Consider the following 12936-nt stretch of genomic DNA (forward strand, 5'->3'; position numbering starts at 1 on the left):
TATCCTCTAGCCCTAATACTGCCTCTGCAGGCTAGAGGATAGCAGGTTAAGCAATTATTGACTGCCACAATAAGTTCCAATGCTGTGCTGCTGGCTCGAAAATATTGTACGTGTGTGTGTGTGTGGGGGGGGGGGGCGCAGTTTGCCACCTTCGGCCTGAGCACCAAATGACCTTGTCCTGGCACTAATGGGATGTATATGTGTATGTGGATTAGCTGTGAGAGGGGAGGGGGAATTTCTCCTGCAGCCCTTCTTAAAGGCTGTCTATTTGTCTCTTGTTGCTGAATGTAGTTTACCCCGCCCTGTGTCATTATGCAAAGAAGGGGGGATTGTCCCCTGAGTGTATATCTCTCTGTATCTGTGTTTGAATAAACAGTTTACACTGGCAGATCCCCGTTCTGCCTCTCTCCGGAGCGATCACGTGTGGACCCGCTGGCTGGCTCCCCCACTAGCGAAATTGCACAGATTGCCATGTACACGCCCAACATACAATGATGGCGATTCATACAATGATGTCGATTTGCGCAGCCTGTCACAGTACAACTGCGGTGGCTAGTCGGCAAGCAGTTAGTAACTACTGGGACCCCATGACTGCATAGACTATTTTCTGGAAAAGGTGAACTTGCCCTTCAAAATTGTGCACACCTCTGCAAAGGAAACAAACTTTGCTACACAATATTTTTTGTACAAATAAAAGAGATATAACAAATCACTTCCAATGGTACATTTCATATTTTTAGGGTTTACATTCACTTTCCATTTTTATAACCTCTCCATTCCAATGTGCAGTAAAGAATGGTTGTTTCCTTGTAATCTAATATCAGTTTTCAGATAGAAATATTTTAGTAGTTAGGAGACTGGACATGGTTTTCCAGAGAAAGGGGGAGGAGTAATGTGGTCACATGGTTTACAGTCCATAAAAAAGACATTATTAGAAATCCTATCTATACTGTTAAAAAAATACAAATTCTGATCTGACAGTGAGGATTTGTTTGGAAATGGGAACAAGAGCAAATCTGCCAAAGAGAAAAGGAGAACAAAGATAGTGGTGAGGAGTGCGGTGTATGTGTACTGTGTTTATCACTGACAATGGAGGTACACTTGGGATAATTAGTGTCAAACATTATTTTTGGATAATTAGTGTCAATCATTATTTTGGGATAATTAGTGCCAATCATTATTTTGGGATAATCTGGTCAATCATTATTTTGGGATAATTAGTGCCAATCATTATTTTGGGATAATTGGTGTCAATCATTATTTTATCACATTGTTGTCTGAAAACACAAAGTCCTGTTACCTGTCTGTGCGATCTCTTCCAGAACAGCAAATAAATTAGGATGATGATGATCTTTCCGTAGTTCATAGAGACATTTCCAGAGTCCAATCACAGCTTCTCTTCCCCGATCCTGAATATCTTGTAACAAGGTGTGAGAGAAGGAAGACCGGTCTTTTCCCATTGACTGGTATTTCTGGAAAATTTATATTATTATTGTTTCATATCTGCTGTTAAAGTGTAACTTCATTTTTTAGGGATAAATACATAAAATAATTGAGTGCTTTGAACATTCCATTCAGAAAAGAACATCTTGTTACAAGGAAGTTATACCTTTGTGTGCTTTTGCATTTCTCCCATCACTAATGCCGCGTACACACGGTCGGACTTTTCGGCTACAAAAGTCCGACAGCCTGTCCGACAGACTTTCGACAGACTTGCGGCAGACTTGCGGCAGACTTTCTAACGAACGGACTTGCCTACATACGATCACACAAAAGTCCGACCGATTCGTACGTGATGACGTACACCGGACTAAAATAAGGAAGTTGATAGCCAGTAGCCAACAGCTGCCCTAGCGTGGGTTTTTGTCCGTCGGACTAGCACACAGACGAGCGGATTTCTGGGTCCGGCGTAGTTACGACGTAAAGATTTGAAGCATGTTTCAAATCTAAAGTCCGTCATATTTGCGGCTGGAAAAGTCAGCTGAAAGTCCGGGGAAGCCCACACACGATCGGATTGTCAGCCGTATTTTGTCCGTCGGCGTCTGTCGGACTTTTGTAGACGAAAAGTCCGACCGTGTGTATGCGGCATAATGGATGTAATAGGACACTACCAGAGCTGCAGGCAAGAGAGACAACAGATCTGATCGATACCATTCACTACAGGGGGTGATAATGGGACTAAAAACATATATTTAACCACATCCCGCCTGGCCAATAGCAAAAAGATGGCAGTGGGGATGAGTTTTCCTGACTGGGTGTAATATGATGTCCAGCATGATAATCTGCTCATGATGCCCACCAGTGCCTGACAGTAATGCCAATCAGTGCCCACCTGTATCCACATGTGATGCTAATCAGTGCCCATAAGGGATGTCAATCAGTGCCCATCAGTAATGCCAGTTAGTGCCTCCTCATCAGTGCTGCCTATCAGTGCCACCCATCAGTGCACATCATTGCCACCCATCAGTGCCACCTATCAGTGTTCATCAGTGCCACCTATCAGTGTCCATCAGTGCCACCTATCAGAGCCCAACAGTACTGCATATCAGTGCCACCTATCAGAGCCCATCAGTGCTGCATATCAGTGCCGCCTATTCATGCCCATCAGTGTTGCAAATTAGTGCCTCCTCATCAGTGCCGCCTCATTAGTTCCCATCAGTGAAGGATAAAACATACTTATTTATAAAATTTTATAACAAAAACAAAGAAAAACATTTTGGGTTTTTTTTCAAACTTTTGGATGTTTTTTTTTAATTTGTAGCACAAAAAAAAAAAAAAGCCAGTGGTGATCAAATACCACCAAAAGAAAGCTCTATGTGTGGGGAAAAAAAGATGAACATTTCATATGGGTACAGTGTTGAATGACACCGCAATTCTCATTCAAAATGTGACAGCTATTGTCTACTTACTAGCCTGCTGGAAAATAATCTCTAAAAAGTGATGTTTATGAGTAGATCTCTATATTTATTTTTTATTTTGATATAGATAAAGAGAACTGTATATAGTGGAGGAAAGGCTGATGATTGATACTTTTGATTTTTTTTTTTTTTAGAAATTATTCTAATCTGCATAATAAAAATATATTGTTTTAAGAAAAATATACTATTTTTGTGAATTCTCTGATCAGTTCATGCAATAATATAACCTCAAAATTCCCCTTTTTGTGTCTTTTTGTAAACCCTTTATTTTTCCTTTCTTAACTTAAGCTACACGAAACCCATTAAATATCACCAGGCCAAGCAAGGACATGCAAAACACATAAGCCTCTTACCTTCAAAAAAAAACTTTTTGAAACACATCCCCCGATTCGGTTCACACCAGAACATGCGACCAGGCAAAAAGTTTGAGCGAAAATTCAAACCCTATTAAACACTATGGGACACGAACATGAAAAATCAAAAGTGCTAATTTTAAAGGCTTAAATGCAAGTTATTGCCACAAAAAGTGTATGGGGACCCGGGTCCTGCCCCAGGGGACATGTATCAATGCAAAAAAAGATTTTAAAATGACCGTTTAAAAAATGACAGTAATTTTACTAATGCTTAAAGTGAAACAATAAAAATGAAATATTCCTTTAAATATTGTGCCTGGGAGGTCCCCTTAGTCTGCCTGTAAAGTGGCGCATGTGTGTGATGTGTAGAACAGTGCCGCATCAAAATTACATTTCTAAAGGAAAAAATATCATTTAAACTTGCTCACGGCTGTAATGTATTACCGGCTCCCAGCAATATAGATGAAAAATCAAGGGAAAAAAAATCGATGTGGGGTCCCCCAGTACACATCAGGCCCATCTGATCTGGCATGGATTTTAAGGGGAACTCCAGAATTAAAAAAAAAACTGGTGTGGGGTTCCCCAAAAATCCATAACGGACCCTTATCCGAGCATGCAGCCTGGAGGACAGGAGAACCATACCAGGCCACATGGACTCAACATGGGGAGGGTGCTTTGGGGTCCCCCCAAAGCACCTTGTCCCCATGTTGATGGGGAAAAGGACCTCTTCCCAACAACCCTGGCCCTTGGATGTCAGGCTCTGCAGGTGGGGGGCTTATCGGAATCTGGAAGCCCCTTTTAACAAGGGGGCCCCCAGATTCCACCCCCTATGTGAATGGGTATCGGGTAAATTGTACCCCTACCCATTCACTAGAAAAAGGGAGACCCGCCCTTGCCTATATAACAGCAGTCACAGCCAAGAGACAGCAGTTGCTGAGAGGCCTCCCATTGAGGCAAAGCTTTTTTCTCTCTATTTTTCGGGTCCATCGGGCAGCATGATTGAATATGGATGGACCATATGTTCGGTTTGTTTGTGGACAATTCAAACATGGGGACCATCCCTAGTAATAATACGCAATCCTTGCTGTGGTAACATTGTCATATTACTGGAACTTATACAGTATTTTGTAGTCCAGATGGACATTTACATTATTATTTGTGTAAAAAGTAAATAAGTTCCATGACTGTGAAGTCTATATGGCGCCCTATCATAGAACACGATGGTGAAGTCATAATGTTACACATTTACTTCTCTATCCGGTTTCTGAAGCCTTTTTACAAAACTGTAGATAGAAATATTATAAAACACTGTACACTGTATAAGCCATCTCATAGGACTTATATACAGTCAGGTCCATAAATATTGGGACATCTACACAATTCTAATCTTTTTGGCTCTATACACCACCACAATGGATTTGAAATGAAACTAACAAGATGTGCTTTAACTGCAGGCTTTCAGCTTTAATTTGAGGGTATTTACATCCAAATCAGGTGAACGGTGTAGGAATTACAACAGTTTGTATATGTGCCTCACACTTTTAAAGGGACCAAAAGTAATGGGACAGATTAACAATCATCCATCAAACTTTCACTTTTTAATACTTGGTTGCAAATCCTTTGCAGTCAATTACAGCCTGAAGTCTGGAACGCGTAGACATCACCAGATGCTGGGTTTCATCCCTGGTGATGCTCTGCCAGGCCTCTACTGCAACTGTCTTCAGTTCCTGCTTGTTCTTGGGGCATTTTCCCTTCAGTTTTGTCTTCAGCAAGTGAAATGCATGCTCAATCGGATTCAGGTCAGGTGATTGACTTGGTAATTGCATAACATTCCACTCCTTTCCCTTAAAAAAACTCTTTGGTTGCTTTCGCAGTATGCTTCGGGTCATTGTCCATCTGCACTGTGAAGCGCCGTCCAATGAGTTCTGAAGCATTTTGCTGAATATGAGCAGATAATATTGCCCCAAACACTTCAGAATTCATCCTGCTGCTTTTGTCAGCAGTCACATCATCAATAAATACAAGAGAACCAGTTCCATTGGCAGCCATACATGCCCACGCCATGACACTACCACCACCATGCTTCACTGATGAGGTGGTATGCTTTGGATCATGAGCAGTTCCTTTCCTTCTCCATACTCTTCTCTTCTCATTACTCTGGTACAAGTTGATCTCGGTCTTATCTGTCCATAGGATGTTTTCATCCACCACAGTTGTTTTCCGTGGTCTTCCAGGTCTTTTGGTGTTGCTGAGCTCACTGGTGCGTTCTTTCTTTTTAAGGATGTTCCAAACAGTTGATTTGTCCACACTTAAAGTTTTTGCTATCTCTCTGATGGGTTTGTTTTGTTTTTTCAGCCTAAAGATGGCTTGCTTCACTGATAGTGACAGCTCTTTGGATCTCATATTGAGAGTTGACAGCAACAGATTCCAAATGCAAACAGCACACTTGAAATGAACTCTGGACCTTTTATCTGCTCCTTGTAAATGGGATAATGAGGGAATAACACACACCTGGCCATGGAACAGCTGAGCAGCCAATTGTCCCATTACTTTTGGTCCCTTAAAAAGTGGGAGGCACATATACAAACTGTTGTAATTCCTACACCGTTCACCTGATTTGGATGTAAATACCCTCAAATTAAAGCTGAAAGTCTGCAGTTAAAGCACACCTTGTTCTTTTTATTTCAATTCCATTGTGGTGGTGTAAAGAGCCAAAAAGATTAGAATTGTGTTGATGTCCCAATATTTATGGACCTGACTGTACTTACATACAACACACGGTTCCAATTAGTCTTACAAGAAATGGGCACACTTTACTAGGAGTAAGTGATCTCTGATTTGTGTTATCAGCTTCATTTGCTTCATTGATATGAAAAGTATTTATAAAAATTAAAGGATATAACAGAGAATGATTATAATATACTGTGTGTGCAATTGGATACATTGATAAAAGCAATTTTAAAGACAATGAAGTTGACTTACTAAAGGCAAACAGACTGTGCACTCTGCAAGTACAATTGCGCTCATTTTCCCAGAGCTCAGTGAATGTGGTGAAGTTCTGCTAACTTCCATCATCCAATTATGTGCAAGAATTTTTTATTTTATTTTCCTTGCACCTGATTGGCTATTCCTTACAAAGTGAAGCTTCACCACATTCACTAAGCTCTGGGAAAAATGAGTGCAACTGCACTTGCAAAGTGCACAGTCTTTTTGCCTTAAGGGCTCATTTACACTTGCCTCAAAATGTGGCATTGGACACACTTTTTAAAGCAATCAAACCACCCCATGTCACTTTCTGGGTGCTTCAAAACATCTCCAAAGCCTCCATAGAAGTCTATGACAACACTTGCCTACAGCACCTGAAGCTTTTGAGGGGCTTTTATTAAGCATTAGCTTTGGTTTGTTTTGGAGGTATTGCAGGTATGAGGTATCCCAGGATACACTTGGAAACCAACAAGTAAACTGGAAAGACATCATCTGCAGTCACTTCCTGTTTATGTGTATATATTCTGGGAGTGTCTGGTGCAGATGTCACATCTGGTTTTCAGTGTGGAGCAACAGGAAGGTAAGTGGGGTCCAAACTGGAGCAAAGCAACTAGCAGATGGGACATGTGGTGTGCACATGGGAATGCTCTAGTGGAAGGTGAGCGGGGGCCAAAGAGATTAAGGACGTAGTGGCAGAGGATCCACAGAGCTGGGGGACCAAAGCAGGAGAAACTAGCAGATGTCACACCAGGGGGCCCATCCATTAAGGGCGCAGGGCACCGCCTCCCCTATCCATGCTGCCGTCCCTCCTATCTATGCATCCCACCCCTTGCAGGACGCCGGGTGCATGAATTACAGTAGCGTGGTGTTTTTTTTGAAGCACCGATTAAAAGGCTTCAAAATGGGGTGCACCCTGGGAGCAGAGAATGTGCTCACAGCCCACCCAGGTGTGTTAGAATAGCAAATTAATATTCACTATTCTAACATGGATCAGCAAACCAGAAAATCAGCAGAGTTGGGGGATCAGCAAAGCTTAGGGCACTACTGAGTGGGGCATCAGCAGAGCTGTGGGTACTACTGAGCAGGGGGATCTGCTGAATGAAGGTACTGATGAGCTGGGGATCTGCTGAGTGGACATACTACTGATCCGGGGTTCTATTGTGCCCCTTTTAAACAAATCAACACACACACAGAGCATTTGCTAAGCTTCATTAAAACTTCAAAAAAGCATCACTGAAGCATGATGGAAACATGAAAAACACAATAAAAAAAGCATATTTAAGCAGTAAGTGCTTTAACCGCTTCCCATTACCCCACTGTACTAAATGGCAGGATGGGAACTTTGTCGTTCTAAGTTGACGTAGCAGCAGTGCTGTGTTTTGGCCTAGGCCAACAAGGCCCAGGCCTAGGGCGGCACTTTGTGGGGGGCGGCAAAAAGCCGCCCCCCCCCCCCCAAAACGGCACCCGCTCTCCTCCCGCACAGCAGGGCACATCAAGAGAGTACAGCTTGGGAGTGCAGCGGCTGCAGATGGGGCCAGGAAGCAGTTAAATCAGGATCTGTCAAGCCGCCCCTGTAAAGCTGTGATTCTCTCTCTCTGATGTGGCCAATCATGGGGAGGGAAACAGCAGGGAGGAAGCTGGGCGGCGGCACGGCAAAATCAATTAGAGCCGCTCTCTCTCTTTCTTCTCTCTTCTCCGTTCAGCTGACAGAAAGGGGAGGGGGGGCGAGCGGGGGAGTTCTCTGGTAAATGGAGCAGCTGTGACAGGGAGAGGAGAGATGCGGGCTGTCTGTGTATCTCCCCCGCTCGCCCCCCCTCCTCTTTCTGTCAGCCGAAGAGAGAGAGAGCGGCTCTAATTGGTTTCCCTGTGCCGCTGCCCAGCTTCCTGACTGCTGTTTCTCACCCCATAATTGGCCACAGCAGAAGGCCAATCAGAAGACTCTGGGGGGCATCATGGGAAGAGTAATCCCTGAAGAATGGCAGCCCTGTGTGTCCACAGACATCATGCTACAGCCCCCAGCATGAATGCACTCTGCTGGGGGGGGGTTACAGGAGGAGAAAAAGAGAGTACTGTGCTGGGGGAAGCCAGATAGGGAGCCACGCTGTACCCGCACCACCAGAGCCACGCTGTACCCGCACCACCAGAGCCACGCTGTACCCGCACCACCAGAAAGCCACGCTGTACCTGCACCACCAGAGCCACGCTGTACCCGCACCACCAGAGCCACGCTGTACCTGCACCACCAGAAAGCCACACTGTACCCGCACCACCAGAGCCACGCTGTACCCGCACCACCAGAAAGCCACGCTGTACCCGCACCACCAGAAAGCCACGCTGTACCCGCACCACCAGAAAGCCACGCTGTACCTGCACCACCAGAGCCACGCTGTACCTGCACCACCAGAGCCACGCTGTACCTGCACCACCAGAGCCACGCTGTACCTGCACCACCAGAAAGCCACGCTGTACCCGCACCACCAGAGCCACGCTGTACCCGCACCACCAGAAAGCCACGCTGTACCTGCACCACCAGAGCCACGCTGTACCTGCACCACCAGAGCCACACTGTACCCGCACCACCAGAGAGCCACGCCGTACCCGCACCACCAGAGAGGGAGCCACGCACCACCAGAGAGAGAGCCACGTTGTTCCCGCACCACCAGAGAGACGTTGTTCCCACAACCCCAGAGCCATGCTGTACCCACACCACCAGAGAGCCATGCTGTACCCGCACCACCAGAGAGCCATGCTGTACCCGCACCACCAGAGAGCCACGCTGTACCCGCACCACCAGAGAGCCACGCTGTACCCGCACCACCAGAGGGGGAGAAAGATGAAGCCACTGCCAGGGTAGAGATGCTACACTACTGACTAGAGTTGGCCTGGGCAACCCAGAGTGAGTGAACGTCCAGCCGGAGGAATCACTGTTGCAGTTTCACCGGATCTGGTAAGAGAGCCTGTTGGCCATTATACATTACTGTTCCCAGGAACTGAGCCATTAGGAAGTACCTAACCTGATATCCTCTAGGCCAACCCTAGTGACACCACTGTCCCAGAGCCCAAAACAAGTTACGGCACTGAGTTTCGGTAACTGGCCAGACAGGGATGCGCCAGCGTGGGCACCCAGGACATCTGCCGCCCGGAGTCCCACAAGCGTCGATGGGCTTTTAGTAGCAGCCCACACCTCTCTCCCCACTGTCAGCCACACACACTCAGTACACAGCCAGGAGGAGGAGGAGCCACAGAGGAGGGACACGACTTCAGTGCAAGAGCCTCCCAAAGCACCCAGCACATATCCCCTTACCCCCAAATGAAAAGATGCTGTATCGCTTACTGTCCTCCTCCCGCGGCGTCCCTTTGTCCTCTTCCAGTGGCGTCCCTCTGTCCTCCCATGAAGATGACAGGGCGGATCTTAAAAAGGAAGGGGTGTGGCCTTGACAGGAAGGGGTGGGTCATAGTTAAATTAGGGGGGTGCGCGAGCTTAGTCAGGCCTAGGGCAGCACAAAACCTAAATACACCACTGCGTAGCAGTACCTCACTCAGAATGGGAGGCCGCACATCCTGTGATGGCTGTGATTTACAGATACAGCTAATCACAGATTGGGATATGGGTGCTGTGATTGGCCCTCCCGATCACAAGATCGCCATGTCCAATCACAGCCCACAGTGTAAAACATAGATGTGTCTGTGTTAGTTCTCCCTGCTGAGCGCAGTGAGGGCTCAGTGCATGTGGGGGGGGGGGGGGGGGCGGGGATATACTGCAGCCTGTGCTGACAGCTCTCTATGTAAATGATGATTTTACACAGAGAGCTGTCACAGATAACACAGACTGCAGCCATCTCCACACAGTACACCAAGCACCACTGTCCCATCAACATCTGTACCAGTGCACAAAACATCTGTCACAGTGTCCCATCAACATCTTTACCAGTGCACAAAAACATCTGCAATAGTGCAATAGTGTTCCATTGCAACCGCCGGTGAACGATAAACATTTGTCAGCGTACAAGTGTCCCACCAATAAAAAAATAACATTTAAAGTGCCCCCGTCCCCCCGCGCAAAGGCACACATTGGTCCCGTACGCATACGTAAATGGCAATCGCACCACAAGTGAGGTATCGTCACAAATGTCGGAGCAAGAGCAATAATAGCACCAGAACTCCTCTGCAACTCTAAACTAGTAACTAACAAAGGCTTATAAACCATCGCCTATGGAGAATTTAAATAGAGAAGTTTGGCGCCATTTCACAACCGTGTGCAATTTTAAAGCGCGACATGTTTGGTATCCATTTACAGTTGTATGCAAAAGTTATAAATATTTGGGTGTTTGGATCAGCAATTTCATTTTGATCTATCAAATAACTGAAGGACACAGTAATATTTCAGTAGTGAAATTAGGTTTATTGGATTAACAGAAAATGCGCAATATGCATCAAAACGAAATTAGACAAGTGCATAAATTTGGGCACCCTTGACATTTGTTTGATTTGAATACCTGTAACTACTTAGCACTAATTAATTAGAGCACACAATTGGTTTAGTGAGCTCATTAAGCCTTGAACTTCATAGACAGGTGCATCCAATTATGAGAAAAGGTATTTAAGGTGGCCAGTTGCAAGTTGTTGTTCTCTTTGACCCTCCTCTGAAGAGTGGCAACATGGGGGCCTCAAAACAACTCTCAAATGACTTGAAAACAAAGATGGTTCTACATTATGGTTTGGGGGAAAGCTACAAAAAGTTATAGCAGAGATATAAGCTGTCAGTGTCCACTGTGAGGAACATAGTGAGGAAATGGAAGACCACAGGCACAGTTCTTGTTAAAGCCAGAAGTGGCAGGCCACATAAAATATTGGAAAGGCGAAGGATGGTGAGAACTGTCAAAAACAGCCCACGGACCACCTCCAAGGACCTACAACATCAACTTGCTGCAGATGGTGTCACTGTGCATCCTTCAACAATTCAGTGCATTAAGCACAAGGAGAAGCTGTATGGGAGAGTGATGCGAAAGAAGCCTTTTCTGCACACACGCCACAAACAGAGTCGCTTGAGGTATGCAAACGCACATTTGGACAAGCCAGCTTCATTTTGGAATAAGGTGCTGTGGACTGATGAAACAAAGATTGAGTTATTTGGTCATAACAAAGGGCGTTATGCATGGTGGCAAAAGAACACAGCATTCCAAGAAAAACACTTGCTACCCACAGTAAAATTTGGTGGAGGTTCCATCATGCTGTGGGGCTGTGTGGCCAGTGCCGGTACTGGGAATCTGGTTAAAGTTGAGGGTCAAATGGATTCCACTTAATATCAGCAGATTCTTGAGAATAATGTTGAGCGATCAGTCACAAAGTTGAAGTTACGTCGGAGCTGGATATTTCAACAAGACAACGACCCAAAACACTGCTAAAAATCTACTCTGGCATTTATGCAGAATAACAAGTACAATGTTCTGGAATGGCCATCCCAGTCCCAGACCTGAATATCATTGAACATCTGTGGGGTGATTTAAAGCGGGCTGTCCATGCTCGGCAACCATCAAACCTAACTGAACTGCAGATGTTTTGTAAGGAGGAATGGTCCAAAATACATTTATCCAGAATCCAGACACTCATTACAGGCTATAGGAAGCGTCTAGAGGCTGTTATTTCTGCTAAAGGAGGCTCTACTAAATATTGATGTGATTTTTCTGTTGGGGTGCCCAAATTTATGCACCTGTCTAATCTCCTTTTGATACACATTGCACATTTTCTGTTAATCCAATAAACCTCATTTCACTACTGAAATATTACTGTGTCCTTCAGTTATTTGATAGTTCAAAATGAAATTGCTGATCCAAACACCCAAATATTTATTAATGACAAATTTTCAGGGGTTCCTAAACTCTTGCATACAACTGTACCTAGTGCAACACAATATTTTATATCTTACCAAAAATGTGGGTATTATATTGTCTCTGTGTACATTGAAATTCATTAAAATGTATTTATGCGTTAGTATGTAAAATTGCATTCGAACAACTGTTGCGCAAATACCGTGTGACATAAAAATTTGAAAACCCACTATTAATTCTCTAGGGCCTCTGGTACAAAATTTTGTATTTTTTGGGGTTCTAAGTAATTTTCTCGCAAAAATACAGATGTTTACTAATTACTTTACTAATAAGGTGCCTGAAGTACTCCTAGGATCTTGGGCCTCTCTATGTGGCTAGGTTGTAAAAAATCTCTCACATGTGGTATCACCATACTCAGGAGGAGTAGCAGAATGTATTTTGGGGTGTAGTTGCAAGTCTGCCTATGCCGTGTGTGAGAAATAACTTGTTATGACATTTTTGTGAAAAAAAATTATTTATTTTTCCAAAGAATTGTGGGACAAAAAGTACAACTTCAAAAATCTTGCCATGCCTCTTACTAAATATCTTGGACTGTTTACTTTCTAAAAAGGGGTGATTTGAGGGACTTTCTTGGCATGTTAGGGCCTCAAGAAATGAGGCTGTCAGTACATCAGGTGTGATCAATTTTCAATGATTGGCATCATAGCTTATAGACTCTAACCTTCACACAGGCCAAATAATATACACGTATTTTGGTTATTTTTACCAAAGAAATGTAGCAGTATAAATTTTGGTCAAAATGTATGAAGAGAAATTACTTATTTGCAAAATTTTATAACAGAAACTAAGAAA

General features: G+C 44.4%; 1 protein-coding gene across 1 annotated transcript in view; it reads right to left on the reverse strand.

The window, feature by feature from the left end:
- Positions 1 to 12936, reverse strand: part of LOC141116679 (NACHT, LRR and PYD domains-containing protein 12-like) — a 329149-nt gene that overhangs the window by 239644 nt on the left and 76569 nt on the right. Inside the window, exon 4 of the mRNA XM_073609070.1 lies at positions 1301 to 1472. Coding sequence (XP_073465171.1) covers positions 1301 to 1472 — 172 coding nt within the window. The remainder of the gene's footprint in view (positions 1 to 1300; positions 1473 to 12936) is intronic.

This window comes from Aquarana catesbeiana, linkage group LG13 (genome assembly GCF_042186555.1).
Source record: "Aquarana catesbeiana isolate 2022-GZ linkage group LG13, ASM4218655v1, whole genome shotgun sequence".
NCBI classification, from domain to species: Eukaryota; Metazoa; Chordata; class Amphibia; order Anura; family Ranidae; genus Aquarana; species Aquarana catesbeiana.